Source organism: Haliotis cracherodii, unplaced genomic scaffold, assembly GCF_022045235.1.
Source record: "Haliotis cracherodii isolate W230 unplaced genomic scaffold, xgHalCrac1.p SCAF_21, whole genome shotgun sequence".
In the NCBI taxonomy this organism is placed as follows: Eukaryota; Metazoa; Mollusca; class Gastropoda; order Lepetellida; family Haliotidae; genus Haliotis; species Haliotis cracherodii.
Genome location: NW_027266277.1, coordinates 413956 through 436022, shown reverse-complemented (window position 1 = coordinate 436022; position 22067 = coordinate 413956). Strand labels below are relative to the sequence as shown.

Below are 22067 nucleotides of genomic sequence, written 5' to 3'. Positions count from 1 at the left end.
AATTCGATATGCAGAGTTGCGTCCCTTGGGCACACCAGAAACCTATGATTGTGGGTTCGAATCCCGGTTCGCCCTGATTATGTTTCTAGGTTTGTCAGCACCATACCCGTGCTCTTGGGTTTCACCGAAGTGGTAAACATCTGAGACCTGCATCACTTCGGGCTTTCCTCCCACATTAAGCTGACAGGCCCTGATATAACTGGACTACTGTTAAAAGCGGCGTTAAACCCAACTCACTCACTCACTCACTCGTAGTATTTGAACTACATTCTGAGTTCATATGACCTTACAAATGCAATGTCAAAATAGGCACTATCTGAACTAAAGATAACAGCTGACCTCCCCAGCTGACGTTAGTAATTGTGTGAAGTGAGACAAAGCATGCGACTGTTGATTTTATCTACCCTGTCCTTTGTGGCCTATGTGAGTTAATTCTTCCTCGTTAACATTGAACTCGCATTTAAAATGTCTTAAAATCCTCTGGTATTGTTTTAGTTAATGATACATTTTATTTAAGTTTGATAGATTAATAAATGTGAGAGATCAATATGGTAGGCGATTTAACCCGCCGCCAGTCATGTTATATCACTGACTGTATTTGTGACGATCTTTAATTTTCACATGACGCCTGGACGCATCCTTAAAATACTACTGCAAATACTGTTTTTTTGTTTGTTGTTGGGGGGTTGGGGGTGGTGAGTAGTTGAAGCTTCTATTTGTCGAAAACCAAGGTTCGATTCAACACATGGGCACACAGCACCGGCTGTGTTTTCGATCTGGAGTCCACTTCCGACAGAAGAGAGTATTCAGAAAGAGAGTGGTATGTAATTATTTCATGACTTGAAGCCAGTTGGCGTCAGAAGATCGCTGTAAATCCTTAACGGGGCCAATCGGTATTAGATTAATATAGTTGAGGAATGGGTGGGTAGGGGGTGCGGTTTGGAACTGATGAGGGGGCAGATAAGGGGGGAAAGAACAGATGAGGGGTTGGGGGCAGATGAGAGGAGACGGAACAGATGAGGTGGGACGGAAAAGATAAGGTGGGACGGAACAAATGAGGTGGACGGAACAGATGAGGTGGGACGGAACAAATGAGGTGGACGGAACAGATGAGGTGGGACGGAACACATGAGGTGGGACGGAAAAGATAAGGTGGGACGGAACAGATGAGGTGGAACGGAACAGATGAGGTGGGACGAAACAGATGTGGTGGATGGAACAGATGAGGTGGATGGAACAGATGAGGTGGTGGATGGAACAGATGAGGGGGGACGGAACAGATGAGGTGGACGGAACAGATGAGGTGGACGGAACAGATGAGGTGGGATGGAACAGATGAGGTGGACGGAACAGATGAGGTGGGACGGAACAGATGAGGTGGATGGAACAGATGAGGTGGGTGTAACAGATGAGGTGGGACGGAACAGATGTTGTGGATGGAACAGATGATGTGGGACGGAACAGATGAGGTGGATGGAACAGATGAGGGGGTACGGAACAGATGAGGGGGGACGGAACAGAAGAGGGGGGACGGAACAGAAGAGGGGGACGGAACAGATGAGGTGGGACGGAACAGATGAGGGGGGACGGAACAGATGAGGGGGGACGAAACAGATGAGGTGGATGGAACAGATGAGGGGGGACGGAACAGATGAGGGGGAACGGAACAGATGAGGTGGGACGGAACAGATGAGGTGGATGGAACAGATGAGGGGGGACGGAACAGATGGGGTGGGACGGAACAGATGAGGGGGGACGGAACAGATGAGGGGGTGGGGGACAGATGAGGGGATGCCGCAATTCGCTGTGCAGAGTTGCGTACAGAGACCTAGACTTCCCTCCATGCATGTCAGATTCCAATAAACGAGGGTTCAATTTCCAGATTCACCCTGAATTCAATCAAAGTAAATATACTACTCAAAATTTGATAAGGATCACTAGGTGATATGTGTGTAAGTTACCACAAACATAACAAAAGACATGACTCTGACTCAGAAACGTGTTTAATCATGTTATGAATGAAAATTCATGAACGGCACGAACTTGTATCAATATGGAATGTTTGAAATCTGCAAACACCAAAAGGCATTTCATTAAAAAATGTTAACAGCAAACAAGAGAAAGAAAAACACAGTTATGAGGGATAGTCCATCATTACACTTAGTCGATGAAGTGTCAATATCGAGTATGACCTCCCCTTGCATCAATGACGGCCTGACAACGTCGAGATATGCTGTCAATAAGCACCCGGATGTTCCCAATGGGAAGGTTGTTCCACTCTTCCACGAGGGCACGTCCGAGCTCTGCCAAAGTCGTGGGTTGTGCTCTACGGTGTGAAAGGGCAACCTGCAGCATGTTCCAGACATGCTCAATCGGGTTCAAGTCCGGCGAGCGCGCTGGCCAATCCATGCGGACAATTGTCTCCTGCTCAAGGTACCGCTCAACCACCCTGAAGCGATGAGGACGGGCGTTATCATCCATCAGGATGAACTCAGGGCCAACAGCACCAGCGTAGGGTCTGACGTACACATCGAGGATCTCATCCCGGTACCTCACCCCCGCCATTGTTCCTCTCTCCAGGACATGAAGATCTGTCCTTCCATCTCTGTTGATTCCACCCCAGACCATGATGGAACCACCACCATAACGGTCATGTTCACTGATGTTGGCATCATGGAAACGTTCACGTTGTCGTCGCCACACCCGCTGCCTCCTGTCTGTAAAGTCCAAACAATACCTGGACTCATCGGTGAACAGAACTGGAACCCAATCGTTCCGTGTCCAAGTGACATGATCTTCAGCCCATTCCAATCGCTCCCGCCGGTGTCGAACAGTCAGGGGGATTCGGACACATGCCCTTCTCGAGTAGAGACCTGCATTGTGAAGACGATTCCGTATCGTCTGAGTGGAAACATTCACCCCCGAGGCGTTCAGGAGATCGTTACGTAGACTGGTTGCTGTCCAGAAGGGATGACGTCGTGCCTGAAGAGCCACAAAATGATCTTGGCGTTGGGTTGTCGACCTCTGACGACCACCCCCATGTCGGTGTGCTGCTGTACCATAATTTTGCTGTCGGGACCAGGCCCTGCTTACAACGCTCTGGCTGACGTTTAGTGCATTGGCAACGTCACGTTGTGAATAGCCAGCATCAGGCATTCCAATACATCTGCCCAGTTGTTCTGTCGTCAGGCGACGCCTTACACGTTGAGGGGGCATTGCGTAGATAAACGTAGTGTAAACACTCAATTGAGTTTACAGTTTCAGAATGAATCAGACACCGTTGCCTGTTTGGAAATCGTGCAATGGTAGCAAAAGCATGAACTGTGATGTGAAACGCATTTCCCATGGTATGAAATGCACGTGCACGTGTGTTGGAGACGTTTTTGATTTCACTTGAACACAATATTGCCAGTTATGCAGTTATTTTGTTTTTTTATTAAGAAAAATATCTACGATCCTTATCAAATTTTGAGTAGTATATAATAATATTTGTTTTGATTGCTCTCATCCTAGTACAGAGATTTACCCTGATAATGATAGTCTTTTTTTGTCAGCACCATTGACAAGGCTCGCGGGCTTTACACGTTTATTTGTCTGTTTGTTTGTTCATGTATGAATGTGTGAAGCCCATTTCGGGTGTCCCTCGCCGATATATTGCTGGATTATTGCTAAAAGCGGCGTAAAACAATACTCACTCACTATTCACTCACCCACTTCTTCCATCTATTCCAGGCCCAGTTTGGGTTAGGCATCTTTGAATTTGGAACCGGGAAAATCAGTGGGTATACATTCGAGTATCATCGTTCAGCGGTGAGTATCAGTGCGCCTTTGAGTAATGGGGTTGAGTCCCATACAGATGGATAATAATGATATATATCATATTTATTGCAAACATTTACATTACAATGCTCCAACGAATATTATAATCTCCACACCGGGGATTTTCCTCTCTTAAATTGACGTAAAATCGCAAAGCAGAGAAATACCTATTATAGATAAACTTTGCGAACTCCGGATCAATTGAACACAGTTCATTTAATTGAAATGTTATATTTTGCCGTGAAAGTTCAATTTGAATATTATTTGCTTCAATTGGGTTAAATTGTATTGCTTTTACCAACCGGTGATTTATAAAAAAAAAAGTTGATTTTTGAAACGGAAATTGGGGCTAGATTGATTTCCTTAATTCAGAGAATTTCCAAGGGACACCAACCGTGCATATTTGCTTACTGTTCTCATCATTTGCACTACTTAACCTGCTGTCTGCTCATTGTCTCTGCCGATGTATTAACACGCTCCATATACTTGTAACATACATTGGCATACAAGCACTTGAGCAATGACAGAACAGCACCACATCAAGAGTTATAATAACTCGGCTGCCAAACAGGACACCTTCCACAGTTTACTGTAGTTTTGCACAAGTATTAATTCAACTTCACATTAGCATTGTTTCAATCAATGTTTCTCTGAGTAATTATCGCAGGAAATATATTCAGTAATTATGACGTTTGGTTTTATGCTGATTGGCCAGTGCACTAATTTGAACTAATAAATTGATGTTTCCCAAATTCAAATAACAAAGAAACTTTCGGGTAACTTTTTGATAATTATTCTAGATTTGATTATTTTGGTGCTGAAAGAAATTTCCTTACAAGGTTAAACAAAACAAAAAAGGAAAATTATGACGTGCAGAATGACCCCACCCCAAATCCCCCAACCAGGCTTTAGTGTGCCTTTGGTTTTCCAATGTTTCATTAGTGCCCGAAGAATGTGTAAGTTACTGATATGATGTAATTGATGAACTTGACCCAGGATCTCGTGCTGGTGAGGAACGCCACTGCCTGTTTCATTGTTGAAACTGATGAAGACCTGACAGAGAAGATGAGGAACAGGGGAAGTCGGGAAGGATTGGAGGTACAGAGTGAGTGAGTGAGTGAGTGAGTGAGGCTGTGTTTTGGGTGAATGAGTGATAAATTGTGTTTGGCTATGTTTTGAGTGAGTGTGTGTGTGCGTGAGTGGGTGTCTGTGTTTTGGGCGAGTGAGTGAGTCACTTGTTTGTTGCCGTGTTTGGGTGAGTGAGTGAGTGACTGCAGGTGAGTGAGCGTTTAGAGTGAGTGGGTGGGTGCGTGCGTGCGTGATTTAGCTAGTAAGTGAGTGAGATATTTGGTTAGTTTTACACATGTGTGTCTTGCATGTCTTAGTATCCAGGCTCGATAATTTACAGACCGCCGTCACATAGCTGCACTATCTCTGAGTGCGGCTTTAAACAATAAACAGGGGCGGTCGAAGACCCGGGTTCGATTCCCGACATGGGTACAATGTGTGAAGCCCATTTCTGGTGTCCCCCGCCGTGATGTTGCTGGAATATTGCTAAAAGCGGCGTAAAACCATATTCACTCACTCACTTAAACAACAAACAAGCATTACTGAGTTCATTGAAATTGCGACCCCCGTGTTCCTTGAGGAGTCATATGCACGTGACCGATTGTCAGATATCCATTAATATGATCCATGATCGTCTGTGACACCCGTATCAAATAATCACCATCAAATAACCATTTTCATTTTTAGCCACCATCAAACATGGGTATATACTTTCTCTTGCCTTGATACACTATCTTTTCTATTGTTCCGAGCCATGTTGACACGCGCATGCGCTGTTCTTTCAGAACGAGTTGTACGGTCAGATCCTTGCCGAGATGGGCGAGACTGTGGCGAATCTAACCGACCTCCGCAGCGACTACCATGATATCAGGGCGGTAGCCGAATGTTTTCACCACGACGTATTCAAGTTAGAGTACTCTTCATCGTAATGCTTCAAAGTGTATGATTATATTAAAGAATGACTTTTATTTAAAAAAATGTTCTTTCGTGTGTTTTAAGTTCGACTTCGTTTTGACTATGCAATGAAATATGAAATTGAAACAATTGTTATTCGTTCAATCATTAACAGCAGATGATCCGTTCTTCTTTATATTACGATTTCTCACACTGGTTCAGAAAGAGTGAGTGAGGGAGGTTTTACGCCGCTTTTATCAATATTCCAGCAATATCACGGCGGGGGACACTAGAAATGGGTTTCACACATTGTACCCATGTCGGGAATCGAACCCGGGTCTTCGGCGTGACGAGCTAACGCTTTAACCACTAGGCTACCCGACCGACCCGATTCAGAAAGAAGATTCAGAAGAATGGAAGGTCATCACAACTTCATAACGTGTGTTTTTATGACGTCGTGCTAGCTCAACAATGCAGCATGTGTGACGTCTAATCACTGACGTTTTGGAGTCAGTGCACTATGACGTCATATCGTCTGGAGACCAATCAGCTGGAAGAACCGTTATGTTGTGGGTCATTTTGCCCCCAGGGGCGTGTATCGTTGTTTACATTCAATGATGCCGAATTCTCTGCAATAACCACGGGGACTTGGTCCCTCGCACGATATGGCCAGTCGTTAGAGGCGACACAATTGGATTGGGTGGTCAGTCTGGGTGGAAAGGGTGGTCAGTCCGGGTAGACGGGGTGGTCAGTTTCAGTTGGTTGGCTGGTCATTATCGATCGGATCGCCTTCACTGGGCGCCGCCATTTTGTTTGAAATAAGGTGAGGTGAAATTGGGTTTAACGGCGCGTCAAAGATTATTGCACTTATATAGCGGCGCGCGTGCGTGCGTGCGTGCGTGCGTGCGTGCGTGCGTGTGGCTGCTTGTACTGGTCCGGACTGATGCCGATTTATAGTGCTAGCCAGCTGAGTTACCATGTCGCAGTTTAACATGGATACCCCACTCAGACACAGTATACTGACTCCGAGCCGACTAGTCCTTGTTTTAGCCCCTTAATGCCGAGCGCCAGACAGGGTGACAACAAGTACCATCTTTTAACGTCATTTGGTATGACGCGGCCGGGGATCGAACCCCGGACCTTCCGCTCTCCGGGCGGACGCTCTACCACTAGACAACGGAGGCGGTCTTGTTTGAAATAAAGGCATGTGGCATCAGAGGTGGAATCTGATTGGTTAAATAGCACATAGAAGGAACATAACTCGTAAGCAAAGGTGGAAACTGGACTTTTATAGTCAGTTAATTCCCTTGCCGTGGGAAGATGGCTGAGTGCGGCGTTGAACAACAAACAAACAAACAAACAACCGTTTTTCGAATGTCTTAATCTGGCCTTTGATAGTGAAACCTTGTTTGAGAAAGTTTAGTTGTAAGCAAAATGTGTCTTTCCGTGGAATCTGAATGAAATGAACGTGCTCAACTGTACTGAAGAACTAGTAAAATATAGACACCATGACCTGGAGCTGAAGACGTACTGCACGACGGTTGGACAGTTTGGTACACAACCTTATATGGTCGAACGCAAAGGGCCGACTGTGTACTAAATGACATGCTGGAGATTGCGTTGGGTCAACACCGCTTTTAACAGTATTCCAGTTATATCACGGCGTGTCAGTTTAATGTGGGGGAAAAGCCCGAAGTGATGAAGGTCTCAGACGTTTACCACTTCGGTGAAACCCACGAGCACGGGTATGGTGCTGACAAACCTAGAAACATAATCGGGGTGAACCGGGATAGGAACCCACGATCATAGGTTTCTGGCGTGCTCAAGGGACACAACTCTGCACAGCGAATTGCGGCGCCTTGGACGACTGAGCCATCCCCCATGAGGGTGGAGAGTACAGGATTAGTAAGTGAGCTCCTCAAGCTAGGCTATTGACAGATTATTGCATTTCAGTCCTGTTCCATAGTTTGTTAAAAACGCTATGTCTCCGTATGTTGTTCGGGATGTGCTTATTTCACGTCTCGGGTTAGATTCCCGCTTTAGGAACTCCTCGTGAAAGCCGACCATGTGTGGCCCATCCTTTGCTTGATAGTATTTATTTATTTGTTTGTTTGTGTGCTGTTTAACGCCGCACTAAGTTCTATTTCAGCTATGCGATAGCTCTGTTAATTATCGAGTCTCGATCACACAATCCAGTGATTGACATCACCGATCAACTCAATTGGGTTACGATGACATGTATCAACCGTGTCAGATTCTGACCACCCGATCCTGTAAGTCGTCTTTTACGACAAGCATATATAGGTTGCTGAAGACCAATTCTGACCGGATCTTCATGGGTCTTTTATTATAGTAGCTCACAAACCCACAAAATCTGCGAACACAAATACCCAGGGAGCATTACTTTATGAGAGGGTTAATTCTGACACTGTATTCATCTAGGAGCTGGGCGTATATGTCAGCTCGAACACGCTGTGTCTGAAGCACTCGGCCACGGCCCAGTTGTCGTGGTAGTTGCTGCGGAGGTCGGTGATGCTGCTAACTGTCTCGCCAGTGTGGGCTTTGATCTGGGCGTACAGCTCGTCCTATGGGAAGCATGAGACCAGATGTTCATATGACAGGCGTAAAGGAAATAATGAGGAGGGATGAAGTGGGTTTAATGTTGGATTCAAGATTATTGCACTTACATAGCGACTTAATTATTCGTTCGTTGACATTTTTCGACTTTACGAGTTTTTCCCATACTCACAAAGACGTTTAGTTATTGCTTTGATTAAAAAGTGCAATTAAGACTAAATAGTACGATAGTGATATAGTGAGTGAGTGAGTCTCTGGTTTTACGTCGCTTTTAGGAATATTCCAGAAATTTCACGACGAAGGACACAAACAATAGGCTTTACACATTGTACCCATTTGTAGAATCGAAACTGGGTATTCAACGTGTCGAGTGAACCGCTAGGCTATCCAAATGTAAATATATTAAATGTAAATAATAGTTAAGATTATTTGCAACATCTCAACGATATGTACGAAAGGAGTGTGGCCTCTTGGGTGCTTGAATGAAGATTGATTGACAATGTTGAATGATAAATGGTTCAGATGTCGCGAATGTAAAAACAAAACAAACACTGATGACGAACCTCAAGCTGCTCCCTGGTATCTCTGTGTTCCATCTTGCTCTCGATGTCCTTGGTGCCGTCCACGATGAAGCAGGCAGTGGCGTTTCTCACAAGGATCAGATCCTGCCATATAGAAATCATTGTACAAAACATGCGTCCTCCTAGACTGGTACCCTATCCTAGCGGCTGCAGTTGTAGTGCAGAAATGAGCGCAAGCGCTCGAGGGCAGGCAAACCAGTTTAGTGTCCTCCTTCTCTAGGTCTCGCTCTTTCTCGTTGGTTCACACGAGATTGAAAACAACGACCATTGACAATCAGGGGATTCCCCGCCAGCTTTGAAAATGCGTTGTCAGCTGAAACTTATCCACCTATCCAGGTCTTTCTGTTCAAATGATGTTACGGCTTCCGCTGTTATATCCGCTTCCGCTATTATTTAGCACAGTGTTTGTGATCCACGTAGTTTTCATTCAAATATATACATATGCTTGGTGTATACAGTTCTGTGCCTCGGGTATCTCTCATCATTACGCTTCAGAAAATACAAAAATTTATTTTTTATTTTTTAATTTTTTAGAAGACATTCGATTTCATGAAAACTGTTTATTTGCTTTTAAAATATATCTTGTTCAGATTAAGGCATTTATTTATAGACATTTAGGCTTTCGGTGGATTTATATTCTTATCTGTCACAATAAGAAAGAGAACATTTTGAAAAAGAAAGTGGAGCGAATAATTCAAGAACCTACTTACAGAATTCCTGTGGTATTCAAATGCATACCCATGGATGCGATCTTGGTTTCCAAAGTTGTAGATGTCGCCAAAGTTGGGGAACTGACCCTGAAAGACACAAAGAAATGTATGCAGACAAGCAGTACGGTGACTCAGGTGAAGCCCAACATCAGAGGTGTCCAAAGATCCTAATAGGGCGAAAATGAAATTCTAATAAGCAATCTGGCACACACAAAAAAGAATGGGATGGGTTTAACGCCGCTTTTAACAGTATTCCATTTATATCACGACGTGTCAGCTTAATGTGGGAGGAAAGTCCGAAGTGATGCAGGTCTCACTTTGTTGAAACCCCAAAACACCATTTGGTGCTGATAAACCTCGAAACATAATCGGGGCGAACCGGGATTCGAACCAACAATCATAGGTTTCTGGCGTGCCCAAGTGACGCGAATTTGCAAAGCGAATTGCGGCGCCTAAGACGACTTGGATACCCGTTCACCACAACAAAATGGAGTTGCGGCAGTCTGTTTATCTTAACCATGAGTGAGTGAGTGAGTGAGTTGGGTTTAACGCCGCTTTTAACAATACTCCAGTTATAACACGGTGTGCCAGCCAAATGTGGGAGGCAAGCCCGAAGTGATGCAGGTCCCAGACGTTTACCACTTCGGTGAAACCCACGAGCACGGGTATGGTGCTGACAAACCTAGAAACATAATCGGGGCGAACCGGGATTCGAACCCCCAATCATAGGTTTCTGGCGTGCTGAAGGGACGCAACTCTGCATTTGCATTTGTTGTTATGGCGGTCGAATTAGAAGTAAAAATATACTTTTGAAAGTATATATACTTCGATGCAATTAACACCCAAACAAAAAGAGTACAAAAACACAGTATATATTTTAATTATTTCATTAATGAACTATTAGGTCACGAAAAACGTTATTTGAAAAAGAAAATTTTATGAAACGCAGATGCATCTATACATTCGGGTTGACTTACACAAGCAATGACTAGACACATACTCTGATGGACTTACAAATGCATTCATGACTAGATAATACATTCTGGCGGATTTACATTTCATTATGCAATAACGATAATTATATATACACTCTGAGCGACTTATATATGCAATGGCAATTAGATATACATTCTGGTGAGTTTACATGTGCAATGACAACTAGATAATACATCTTGGTGGACTTACATAGGCAATAACGACTAGCTATACATTCTGATAGACTTACATATGCAATGACAACTAGATAATCTTGGTGGACTTACATATGCAATGGCGACAAGCCCGAGAACTATGAGAGTCTTCATGATGTAACAGATGTGAAGGTTTGACAGAAGCTCAGGTGCGCCACGACTTATATAACCATGCACTGAGATAACGGTACACTGAGATAAGAAAATGCAGAATCATTGACACTTTAACCCCTGAAATCCTTCCATCATGGAACCCTGTCTTCCAGACGGCCTGTGAATGAGTGGATGGGTGGGTGAATGAGGTTTTACGTGTGTTTAGTAATATTACAACATGATTCAAAATGGCAGGATAGCCTGAAGTATTCTTCATCATCATCATCATCATCATCATCATCAATATATATATATATATATATATATATATATATATATATATATATGCTTTAAAAAAAGAAACTTGACACTGACTTTCAAAATGTAATGCGATTCTTTCAAAATAGGACACAGAAACCATAATTGAAACACTGTTTGAAGATCAATGTACACAATGTTCAAAACATTAATCGTGTCACCTAGACAGACACACATATACGATACAGTGAATGTCACAGGGGTACAGAAAATGTCAGTATCGGTTGTGCCCACCACGTGCATCAATCACCGCTTGACACCGATGACCAATAGATGCAAACAAGTTGTCAATAACACGCTGTTATCAAGAAGCGCCGGAAGTGTTTGGGGCTGTGGATTCCTTCTGCGAACGCGTCGATCCAACTCGTCCCACAGATGCTCAATCGGGGACACATCTGGTGACCGGGCTGGTCAAGGTAATGTCTGGATGGTGTTGTGCTAGAAGAAGTCCTGACAAACACGTGCAATATGCGGTCGAGCGTTGTCCTGCTGGAACTGTCCGCCATGAACGTTGACGTGAGTAAGAACGTAAGGCTGTAGGATCAAGTCTCTGTAACACACACCTGTCAATGCACCTGCCACATCCACGAGAGGCGTCCTACCACCGTGATGAATTCCGGCCCATACCATGACACTCCCGCCGCCAAATGGGACAACCTGCTGCACACAGTTGGGGGCGTAACGTTCACCCCGACGTCTGTAGACACGTGCGCGCCCATCAGCACGTGTGAGTAGGAAACGGGACTCGTCAGTAAACAGTACATTTCTCCACCTTGCACGTGCCCAATTAACTCTCTGTTGGCACCAAAGCAGACGGTCCGCCAGATGACGTGGGTTCAATACATGACGTCGAACAGGTCTTCGTGCAAAATGTCCAGCCTCCCTCAGTCCGTTGCGTACCTTTTGATCTGATATTCTGCGTACCCCAGGGATCTGTGTGGTTGTAGACGTGGCTGTGATAGTGCGGTCTCGGAGGTGTCGCAGCCGGATGTATCGATATTGTGCTTTGGTTGTCACCCTTGGTCTTCCTGACCTTGGTCTGTCGTCAACTCTGTTGGTGTTGTTGTATCGGGTCCACAGTGCGGAGATTGTCTGTCTGGATACGCCAAAGTGCCTGGCCACTTCTTCCTGAGTTGCTCCAACTTGTAATCTCCCAATGGCGTTGTTCCATTGAGCTGCATTCAGTCTTGGCATTCTGTCACCGCCTCTACTGCCGTTATGAGGACTGTATGAACAGCCGTTGATGTGGATTTTTATACCCATTCAGCAGGGGGGCCTGCATGCCTAAATGCAGGATCCTGTCCTGCACGTTTTTTACAGGCGGCTGCGTTTGGAAGAAGCTGTAAAACTGACCCCCAAACGCTACGTTTATGTGCTTTGCGTGTGTTTTCCCGAATTATAGACACATCGTCTTTCTGTTTGACTTATTTGGTTCTCATTTAATGTAATTATTTTTGATATTTGGCAAAAAGTGAATTACATCTATGTCAAGTTTCTTTTTTTTTTGAAGAGTATATATACCCCAGGTTGGTTTCTGTATACAGAAATGTGCCATTGCAAAAGTTAAAATACAGAAAAGTACCCAGGGATGAGTCCATTCCGAGGCAGGGGAACAATGCGCGTAACAAGTGGTTTTTTTATTCGTCACTTCCTGTTTGCCAAACCGCGGTTAAATTCTACATGGCAGTACGTGTTCGTCAGGAGGAACTTCTTCTGAAGTTGAATGTCTTTGACAAGGCCGTAATGGTACCTAAAGATTGGGAGTTGTTGGCAAACAGAATCGTGTGGAGGCAGCACGCATGCACTAGAAACCAGGAGAACTGGATCTACAACATGAACCGGTTTCGGTTTCTGGTTGGGGAATATGGACTCGTCCGCCGTTCTGTATACACAAACGTACCTGGAGTATATTTGTGAGGTACCTGTGCCGACAACGACCTCTTGAGCGTCACTTGCGGGTACACACCACGAGCAGATTCCCGACCGGTTTTCAGAATAACAAGAGTGCTGTATCAAGTTTCAACACCTGACATGTCGTAAAGAACTCCAGACGAAAATGTCCTTTTACGTGAACTTTATGCTACCGTCTTTCGAGATGATCAATTCTTTTTTTGGCTGATTAAATTTTCTATCATGTGGCCGGTACTTGAAGTCAGTTGGTAATTCATATCTACTGTGTGTATTATTATTACATATTAAAATATAAAGCGAAACGGAGGAACATGTGTTCCGACTCAGTACATGTCAGCAACTCTTTTCACTTCAGGCTCTGGGATGGAATTGGATAGGGTGGTCAGTCTCAGTAGATAGGGTAATAGGGTGGTCAGTCTCAGTAGATAGAGTGGTCAGTCTCAGTAGATAATGTGGTCAGTCTCAGTGGATAGGGTGGTCAGTCTCGGTGCATAGGGTGGTCTGTCTCAGTAGATAAAGTAATACGGTGGTCAGTCTCAGTAGATAGGGTAATAGGATGGTCAGTCTCAGTAGATAAGGTGGTCAGTCTCGGTGGATGGGGTGGTCAGTCTCAGTGGACAGGGTGGTCGGTCTCAGTAGATAGGGTGGTCAGTCTCAGTAGATAGGGTGGTCAGTCTCGGTGGATAGGGTGGTCAGTCTCAGTAGATAGGGTGGTCAGTGTCAGTGGATATGGTGGTCAGTCTCAGTAGATAGGGTGGTCAGTCTCAGTAGATAGGGTAATAGGATGGTCAGTCTCAGTAGATAGGGTGGTCAGTCTCGGTGGATAGGGTGGTCAGTCTCAGTGGACAGGGTGGTCAGTCTCAGTAGATAGGGTAATAGGGTGGTCAGTCTCAGTAGATAGGGTAATAGGATGGTCAGTCTCAGTAGATATGATGGTCAGTCTCAGTAGATAGGATGGTCAGTCTCATTGGATAGGGTGGTCAGTCTCAGTAGATAGGATGGTCAGTCTCAGTAGATAGGGTGGTCAGTCTCTGTAGATAGAATGGTCAGTCTCAGTAGATAGGGTGGTCAGTCTCTGTAGATAGGATGGTCAGTCTCAGTAGATAGGGTGGTCAGCCTCAGTAGATAGGGTGGTCAGTCTCAGTAGATAGGGTGGTCAGTCTCAGTAGATAGGGTAATAGGATGGTCAGTCTCAGTAGAAAGAGTAATAGGATGGTCAGTCTCAGTAGATAGGGTGGTCAGTCTCATTGAATAGGGTGGTCAGTCTCAGTGGATAGGGTGGTCAGTCTCAGTAGATAGGGTAATAGGATGGTCAGTCTCAGTAGATAGGATGGTCAGTCTCACTGGATAGGGTGGTCAGTCTCAGTGGATAGGGTGGTCAGTCTCAGTAGATAGGGTAATAAGATGGTCAGTCTCAGTAGATAGGGTGGTCAGTCTCGGTGGATAGGGTGGTCAGTCTCAGTAGATAGTGTCGTCAGTCTCGGTGAATAGGTTGGTCAGTCTCGGTAGACAGTGTGGTCAGTCTCAGTAGATAGGGTGGTCAGTTTGATGTACCAGGAGAACCCGATGTGATGCGGGTCTCACACGTTTACCCACGAGCACAGGTACATGTATGGTACTTACAAGCATAGAAACATAATCAGGGCGAATCGGGACTGGAACCCAAGGAACACAACTCTGCACAGTGAATAGCGGTGCCTCAGACGACTGAGCCAGCCCCCACGAGGGTGGAGAGTACGGGATTAGTAATTGCGCTCGACAAGCTAGACTTTTGACAGGATCTAGTATTTCAGTCCTGTCCCACAGTTTGTCAAACACGCTGTGTCTCCGTATGTTCGGGATGTGCTTATTTCACGTCTCAGGATCGATTCCCACTTTAGGAACTCCACCATGTGTGACCTATCCTTTGCTTAATAATACCGACCCGACAATCCCGTTATTGACATCATGAGCATCGAACTACAATATTGGGATACGATGACTGTCCCCGTGTCGTACATGTATGTTTCCCCTTGTTTCCGACACCGTTCGGCAAAGTCCGGCATTCATCGTACAGTGGCATTGCATTCCATATTAGAGAATTAGTGACCCGAGTATTTCATTCTCTTGTGATTTAATGGCACACTCTTACCATGTATAGCCTTGAAATGTTATCTTCTATATGTTCGTTACCATATTCATGTCTTGAAATGCTTTTGCAACTATGATTTTAAAACATAAGTGGAATTATATATGTATACTCTGATATTTCTCATGTATTTATGATCACGAATGCCTCCTCAATAATTGTACATTGCTTGTTGTAAATCTTTAATGATACCATTGGACAGCTTATGTTCATCGTATAGATGGCGTATTTTGATACGTACATCGTCCGTTTGGATATAGTAGTTAGTTTTCTATTCGTGTTTTTCCCAAGTTGGAAACGCACTTTGGCTGAGCGCCCCAGACTATTGTATTCCTGTCTGTTCATATAAGGAGTGATTGCTCTCTCCGAGGTCCGCGCGCAGTATACGGGATTCATAAGGCCGTTTTACGGGTCGTTTCGCTTCTGGATGGTTGTTCGAAACTTTTGATCTGGTCCTGACCTACTCTGGTTGTATTGAGCTAAACTTATTAACTAGGGTTCCCAATGCTCAGTTTTTCCAGTTATCCGTAGATAACCAACCTTCCCGTGATTGTCTAGCTTTGGGGGAATTTTAGAATTTCCTTGCTCAGACAAAGTGGTTGAATCTTTTGTTTCATATTCAGACGTTCTCGTCTGTTTTATTGTCAAAGTGACTTCTTTTTGGGATATACCCTCTGTGTTTATTTTCCGTTATTTAAACCAGCCGAGGTTATTTACCCATTAGAGTGTTGAGTTAATAAACTCAGGTGTTAACTGATCGCAGCCAACTTAAGCGGCTGGCTAAGCATCTTGTCTGTATCTTGTCAAAGTGTTGTTTTAGCTGCTATCATTCTATTGCTGTAATACGCTTGCTCAGGTAAGCAGCTTGTGTATTTGCTCTGATTAAATTAAATCAGTTATCTTTGTCAGAGCAGATTGGGTTTATTTGGTCCTTTATTTTGTCATCTGTTGGGATAATTAGCTGTTTTTAATAAACCCGTGAACCACGTTTTCATTATTACTATATTCTTGTTTAATGACACCCCTGAGCACAGTTCCGTGACAAGGTTGGTTGGTTGGTTTCTTGTTTAACGCCGCACTCAGCAATATTCCAGCTATATGACGGCGGTCTGTAAATAATCGAGTCTGGGCCAGACAATCCAGTGAGTGATACCATGAGCATCGATCCACGCAATTGGGATCGATGGCATGCATCAACCAGGTCAGCGGGCATGACCACCCGATCCCGTTAGTCGCCTTTTACGCCCGTGACTTGGACATGCAACAACCGAGTCATCGTCAGACCACGCGATCCCTTTTACCACAAGCATGGGTTGCTGAAGACCAATTCTAAACCGGATCTTCATGGGTCTTTTATTATGGTAGCTCACCAACCTAGAAAATCGGCGAACACAAGTACGCAGGAAAAATTACTTTATGTGAGGGTTTGTTCTGACACTATATTCATCTAGGAGTTGGGCATATACTTAAGCTCGAACACGCTGTGTCTGAAGCACTCGTACACGGCCCTGTTGTCGTGGTAGTTGCTGCGGAGGTCGTTGATGCTGCTAACTGTCTCTCCGGTGTTGGCTTTGATCTGGGCGTACAGGTCGTCCTGGGGAGATCAGATGTTCATATGACAGGTGAAAATGAAACAAAAGTGTGGTGAAATGGTGTTTAATATTGGATTATTGGACTTATATAGCGACTTTTTGCGCGCGAGCGTGCGCAAGTGCGTGCATGCGCCGACTAGTCCTTATTTTATCCCCTCAAATAGGCAAATAAATAGGTATGGTGCCTTATATGTACCTATAGAAATCTAACATGTTCTGTTCAAACATTGGGGCGGTCGGGTAGCCTATTGGTTAAAGCGTTCGCTCGTCACGCCGAAGACCCGGGTTCGAATCCCGACATGGGTACAATGTGTGAAGCCCATTTCTGGTGTCCCCTGCCGTGATATTGCTGGGATATTGCTAAAAGCGGCGTAAAACCAAACACACTCACTCACTCACTGTCCAAACATTGATTGTATTTCACCTCAGAACAGATCTATCAGGTAAATCTGACCCCAAGGTAAACACAATTGGATTAGCTTTAATCATTCCAACATCAATACTCTTTGGTGTCCAAGGTTTCTTAGTGGATATTATGCGTTGCTATCAAATCTTCTAACTGGCTACAACACAGTGGTTATTTGTTCGTTGATATATTATATATTTTACTACATTACAGAGTGAGTGAGTGGGTATAGTTCTTCGCCGCTTTGAGCAATATTCCAGCAATATCACGGCGAGGGAAACCAGCAATGGGCTTTACACATTGTACCCATATGTAGAATCGAACCTGGGTATTTAACGCATCAAGCGAACGTTATAACCGCCTGGCACCCAACTGTAAATAAGCGTTCATTGCATGCATTAAATGTAATGTGATGTGTACTTTGGGCCTATGGCCTCTAGAGTGCTTGAATAAAGATTGATTGACAATGTTGAATGATAAATGGTTCAAATATCGCACATGTTAAAACAAAACAAACACTGATGACGAACCTCAAGCTGCTCCCTGGTATCTCTGTGTTCCATCTTGCTGACGATGTCCTTGGTGGCGTCCACGACGAAGCAGGCAGTGGCGTTTCTCACAAGGATCAGATCCTGCCATATAGAAATCATTGTACAAAACATGTGTCCTCCTAGACTGGTACCCTAACCTCCTAACAGCCGCAGGGATAGTGCAACGAGGAGCGCAAGCGCTCGAGGGCAGGCAAACCAGTCTATTGACCTCCGTCCCAAGGTGTCGCTCAAGATTGAACGAAGGTTAACACGAGATTGAAAACAACGACCAAGTTATCCGCCTCCATGGTCGTACCGTTCAAATGATGTAATATTTTAGGTGTCTAAAATTTAGTTTCATTTGTTCAGAGGACTACATTTATTGATAGACGTGCAGGGATTCGGTGGATTAATATTCATATATGTTACAAAAGGAAAGAGAACAGAATTAAAACGAAAGTGGAGCAAATAATTCAAGAATCTCATCACAGGTCATACTTACATCATTCCTGTGGTATTCAAAGGAATATCCATGGATGTGATCTTGGTTTCCAAAGTTGAAGATGTCGCCAAAATTGGGGAACTGACCCTGAAAGATACAAAGAAATGTCTGCAGACAGGCAGTACGCAGACTCAGGTGCTGAGAATACAAAAATCCGAATCGGGCGAAAATGAAATTCTGATAAACAACCAGCGGATCCTGGCACACAAAAAAGAAGGAATGGGTTGGCTTTAACGCCGCTGTGGACAGTGTTCCAGTTCTATCACAGCTTAATGTGTGAGGTAAGCCCGAAGTGATGCATAATAAAGATAATCATGGCGCACCAGTGTGATGTTTACAGCTTGATGTTGGAGTGAGTGAGTATGGTTTTACGCCACTTTTTGCAATATTCCAGCAATATCACGGCGGGGGACACCAGAAATGGCTTCACACATTGTACCCATGTCGGGAATCGAACCCGGGTCTTCGGCGTGACGAGCGAACGCTTTAAGCACTAGGCTACCCGACCGCCCGAAATGATGCACCTCTCACACGTATACCACTTTGTTGAAACCAACGAGCACGACTTGGTGCTGAAAAACCTCGAAAGATAATCATGGCGCACCAGTGTGCCCAAGGGGTGCTCAAGGGATGCCCCTTTGGAAAGCGAATTGCGGCGCCAAATACATCTGGACCACCCGTAGCTTGCATGGGTTGCTGCAGACTTATTCTAATCCGGTTCTACGCGGGTCGAAATCCACAAGAACGGGCATATGATACTGAATAACGAAGTAACATAATCGGGGATTCGAACCCACGACCACAGGATTCTTGCACGCCCAGGAGATTCAACCAGTGTCCCCAATAACTAAGACAAAAGGCATTGTGCCAAACTCATATTGCCTGCGTTTTTCATCAGCAACTTTTGTCTATTTAGGTTTTACGATCACAATGCCAATCTGTATATCACTGGAAATATAACACTTTTTGTATTAAATAGTGTTAACATCGTTCACCATTTGTTTTTGTTGTTATGTGGTGGACTTACATATGCAATGACAACTAGCCATACACTCTGAGCGACTTACATATGCAATGATAACTAGACATGCAGCTTGGTGGACTTACATATGCAATAACGACTAGTTATACATTCTGATAGACTTACATATGCAATGACAACCAGACATACATTCTGAGCGACTTACATATGCAATGACAACTAGATAATACATCTTGGAGGACTTACATATGCATTGACAACTAGATAATACATCTTGGAGGACTCACATATGCAATGACAACTAGATAATACATCTTGGAGGACTTACATATGCAATCTGGTGGACTTACATAATGCAATCTGGTGGACTTACATATGCAATCTGGTGGACTTACATAATTATGCAATCTGGTGGACTTACATATGCAATAACGACTAGCTATTCATTCTGAGCGACTTGCATATGCAATGGCGACAAGTCCGAGAACTATGAGAGTCTTCATGGTGTTAGTGATGTAAAGGTCGTAAAGGTGTGACAGAAGCTCAAGTGTGCCACGACTTATAAACACATGCATTGAGATAACGGTACACTGAGATAAGAAATAGCAGAATCATTGACTCTTTAACCCCTGAAATCCTGAAGTCCTGGAACCCTGTCTTCCAGGCTGCCTGTGAATTTGTGAGTGAGTGAATGGATTGGTGAGTGATTGGTTTAGATCATCATCGATCATCAATCATCATCATTTATCGCCGTCGCAATCATCATCATCATCATCATCATCACTCATCACCAATCATCATCAATCATCAATCATCATCATTTATCGCCGTCGCCATCATCATCATCAATCATCATCATCATCATCATCATCATCATCATCATCATCATCAATCATCAATCATCGCCGTCGCCATCATTATCAGTATTATCATCATCGTCTTCGTCATCATTAGTATCATCAAAATAAGCATGTACTATAAATGTGAGTACATTATTGTGTGGCATAATGTGCAATGATGACACGATGTTACGGTCAGCTGCTGGAGAGGACAGATCAGAACAGAACATCACTTTATTTCGCTCAGGCCGAGTGCATCGGCATATCAGTTAAAAGCAGTATTTCACATCGCGATAGACAGACGTTAACCGGGAGTTTTACAATTTCTATTGCACAAATTTAAAAAAAATCTTCATGATATATCTTATGGCAGTAAAACAATTGCTGGAGTTGTAACATATTTGGGGTTTTAATAATGTTTTGGGATGTATATTTCCCTTTGTTCGTTGAAAATATTTACATCTGAAAATATAGTGGAATTCATCTTAGATGTCCAAACTATCATACGGCTTGCATAAACGTTCATTCAACGGAGTTTAGTTCCATCTTCCGGCTTCTATTGGCAGGCGGCGACAAGACGTCCTAAAGAATCGCAATTTAAAGGATAAGGGTGTGGAATGTTTATTAAATAAGGTTCAAGTTGATTGGCGATTTTAAAATGTGGAGCATTTAGTAGAATTTGAAATATCCGCTTTCCAAGATCCGTGTTCACGGTAAACTTCCACAATTTACAATAGTTTCAAAACAATTAAGTGATTTCTGTAGGTCTTTACGTGACCAAAAGAGCTGCGCATGCGTCCTCGGCTTACAGAAGTTCAACTAAAACCAGAGCAATATCTACAAACAAATTAGTGAGTGAGTGAGTGAGTATTGTTTTACGCCGCTTTTAGCAATATTCCAGTAATATCACGGCGGGGGACACCAGAAATAGGCTTCACACATTGTACCCATGTCGGGAATCGAACCCGGGTCTTCGGCGTGATGAGCGAACGCTTTAACCACTACCCGATAGCCCCAACAAAACAATTAAGTGTGGCTGAATCGATCTGCAATCCTGTACAAAATAGGATTCTAAATAATTCAAAAACAAGGGAAAAGGAAATGCTTATAAATGTCAAACATTACAATCAAATAACTTTAAACCATTCACAGACACATGTGATTTGATACAATCATACATTGATCTTATACGTAAGAAGTTTCCATTTATCCCCTGGGCTAATAATTTACACCAAAGGCCAATTATCCATACACTATCGTGGCCCAATCGTCTAAGGCGCCGCGATTCGCTGTGCAGAGTTGCACGCCCTTGGGCACGCCAGAAACCTATGATTGTGGGTTCGCCCCGATTATGTTTCTAGGTTTGTCAGCACCATATCCGTGCTCGTGGGTTTCACCGAAGTGGTAAAAGTCAGACCTGCATCACTTCGGGCTTTCCTCCCACATTAAGCTGACACGCAGTGATATAACTGGAATAATGTTAAAAGCGGCGTTAAACCCAACTCACTCACTCACTCTTTGTTGTTGCCAATTTTTAGTTCAATAATGGCGTCTTGAATTTCCAATAGTGTAAATTCCTTGTCTTAAACATAACACTGGTCAGTGTTAAAAGATTCATGATCAGACATATAAATAGCGGGTCAATGTTAGAAACGTGTATGGTGCGTGCAATGCGCAAAAAGAAGACACAGTCAATCCCATGTCATGAAAGTGACATGTGTTCAAGTATCAGCAGGGTAGGTCCATGTCTCATGTTGCTTCCCACAGGCCTAACAGTTTAAAACTCTAATTATAACGCAATCCCTAGTCTGTCTTACAGACCGTGATACAAATATATATCAAATACAGCCCATGCAAGTCCATAACATTTGGCAAGTCTAGATTACTGCAGTATCAGAATGAAGAGAGTCACTGGGCTCCCTTTTAT

General features: G+C 43.9%; 3 protein-coding genes across 3 annotated transcripts; 1 reads left to right on the top strand and 2 right to left on the bottom strand.

The window, feature by feature from the left end:
* The first annotated feature begins 336 nt into the window (after positions 1–336).
* On the top strand, positions 337–5867 carry LOC139470968 (uncharacterized). Its single transcript, XM_071253289.1, has 4 exons — positions 337–423; positions 3733–3810; positions 4816–4917; positions 5673–5867. Exons 1-4 carry the CDS (start codon positions 382–384, stop codon positions 5814–5816), a joined length of 366 nt encoding a protein of 121 aa, XP_071109390.1. The 5' UTR covers positions 337–381; the 3' UTR covers positions 5817–5867.
* Positions 5868–8170: 2303 nt separating this feature from the next.
* LOC139470833 (uncharacterized) lies at positions 8171–11013 on the bottom strand. The gene is made up of 4 exons (XM_071253147.1): positions 10912–11013; positions 9650–9736; positions 8922–9023; positions 8171–8366 (listed from the first exon to the last, which is right to left on the bottom strand). The coding sequence occupies exons 1-4, from the start codon at positions 10951–10953 to the stop codon at positions 8220–8222; spliced, it is 378 nt and encodes a 125-aa protein (XP_071109248.1). The 5' UTR covers positions 10954–11013; the 3' UTR covers positions 8171–8219.
* A 5723-nt stretch (positions 11014–16736) lies between these two features.
* On the bottom strand, positions 16737–19876 carry LOC139471000 (uncharacterized). The gene is made up of 4 exons (XM_071253307.1): positions 19763–19876; positions 18320–18406; positions 17818–17919; positions 16737–16883 (listed from the first exon to the last, which is right to left on the bottom strand). Exons 1-4 carry the CDS (start codon positions 19874–19876, stop codon positions 16737–16739), a joined length of 450 nt encoding a protein of 149 aa, XP_071109408.1.
* Between the last annotated feature and the right edge of the window lie 2191 nt (positions 19877–22067).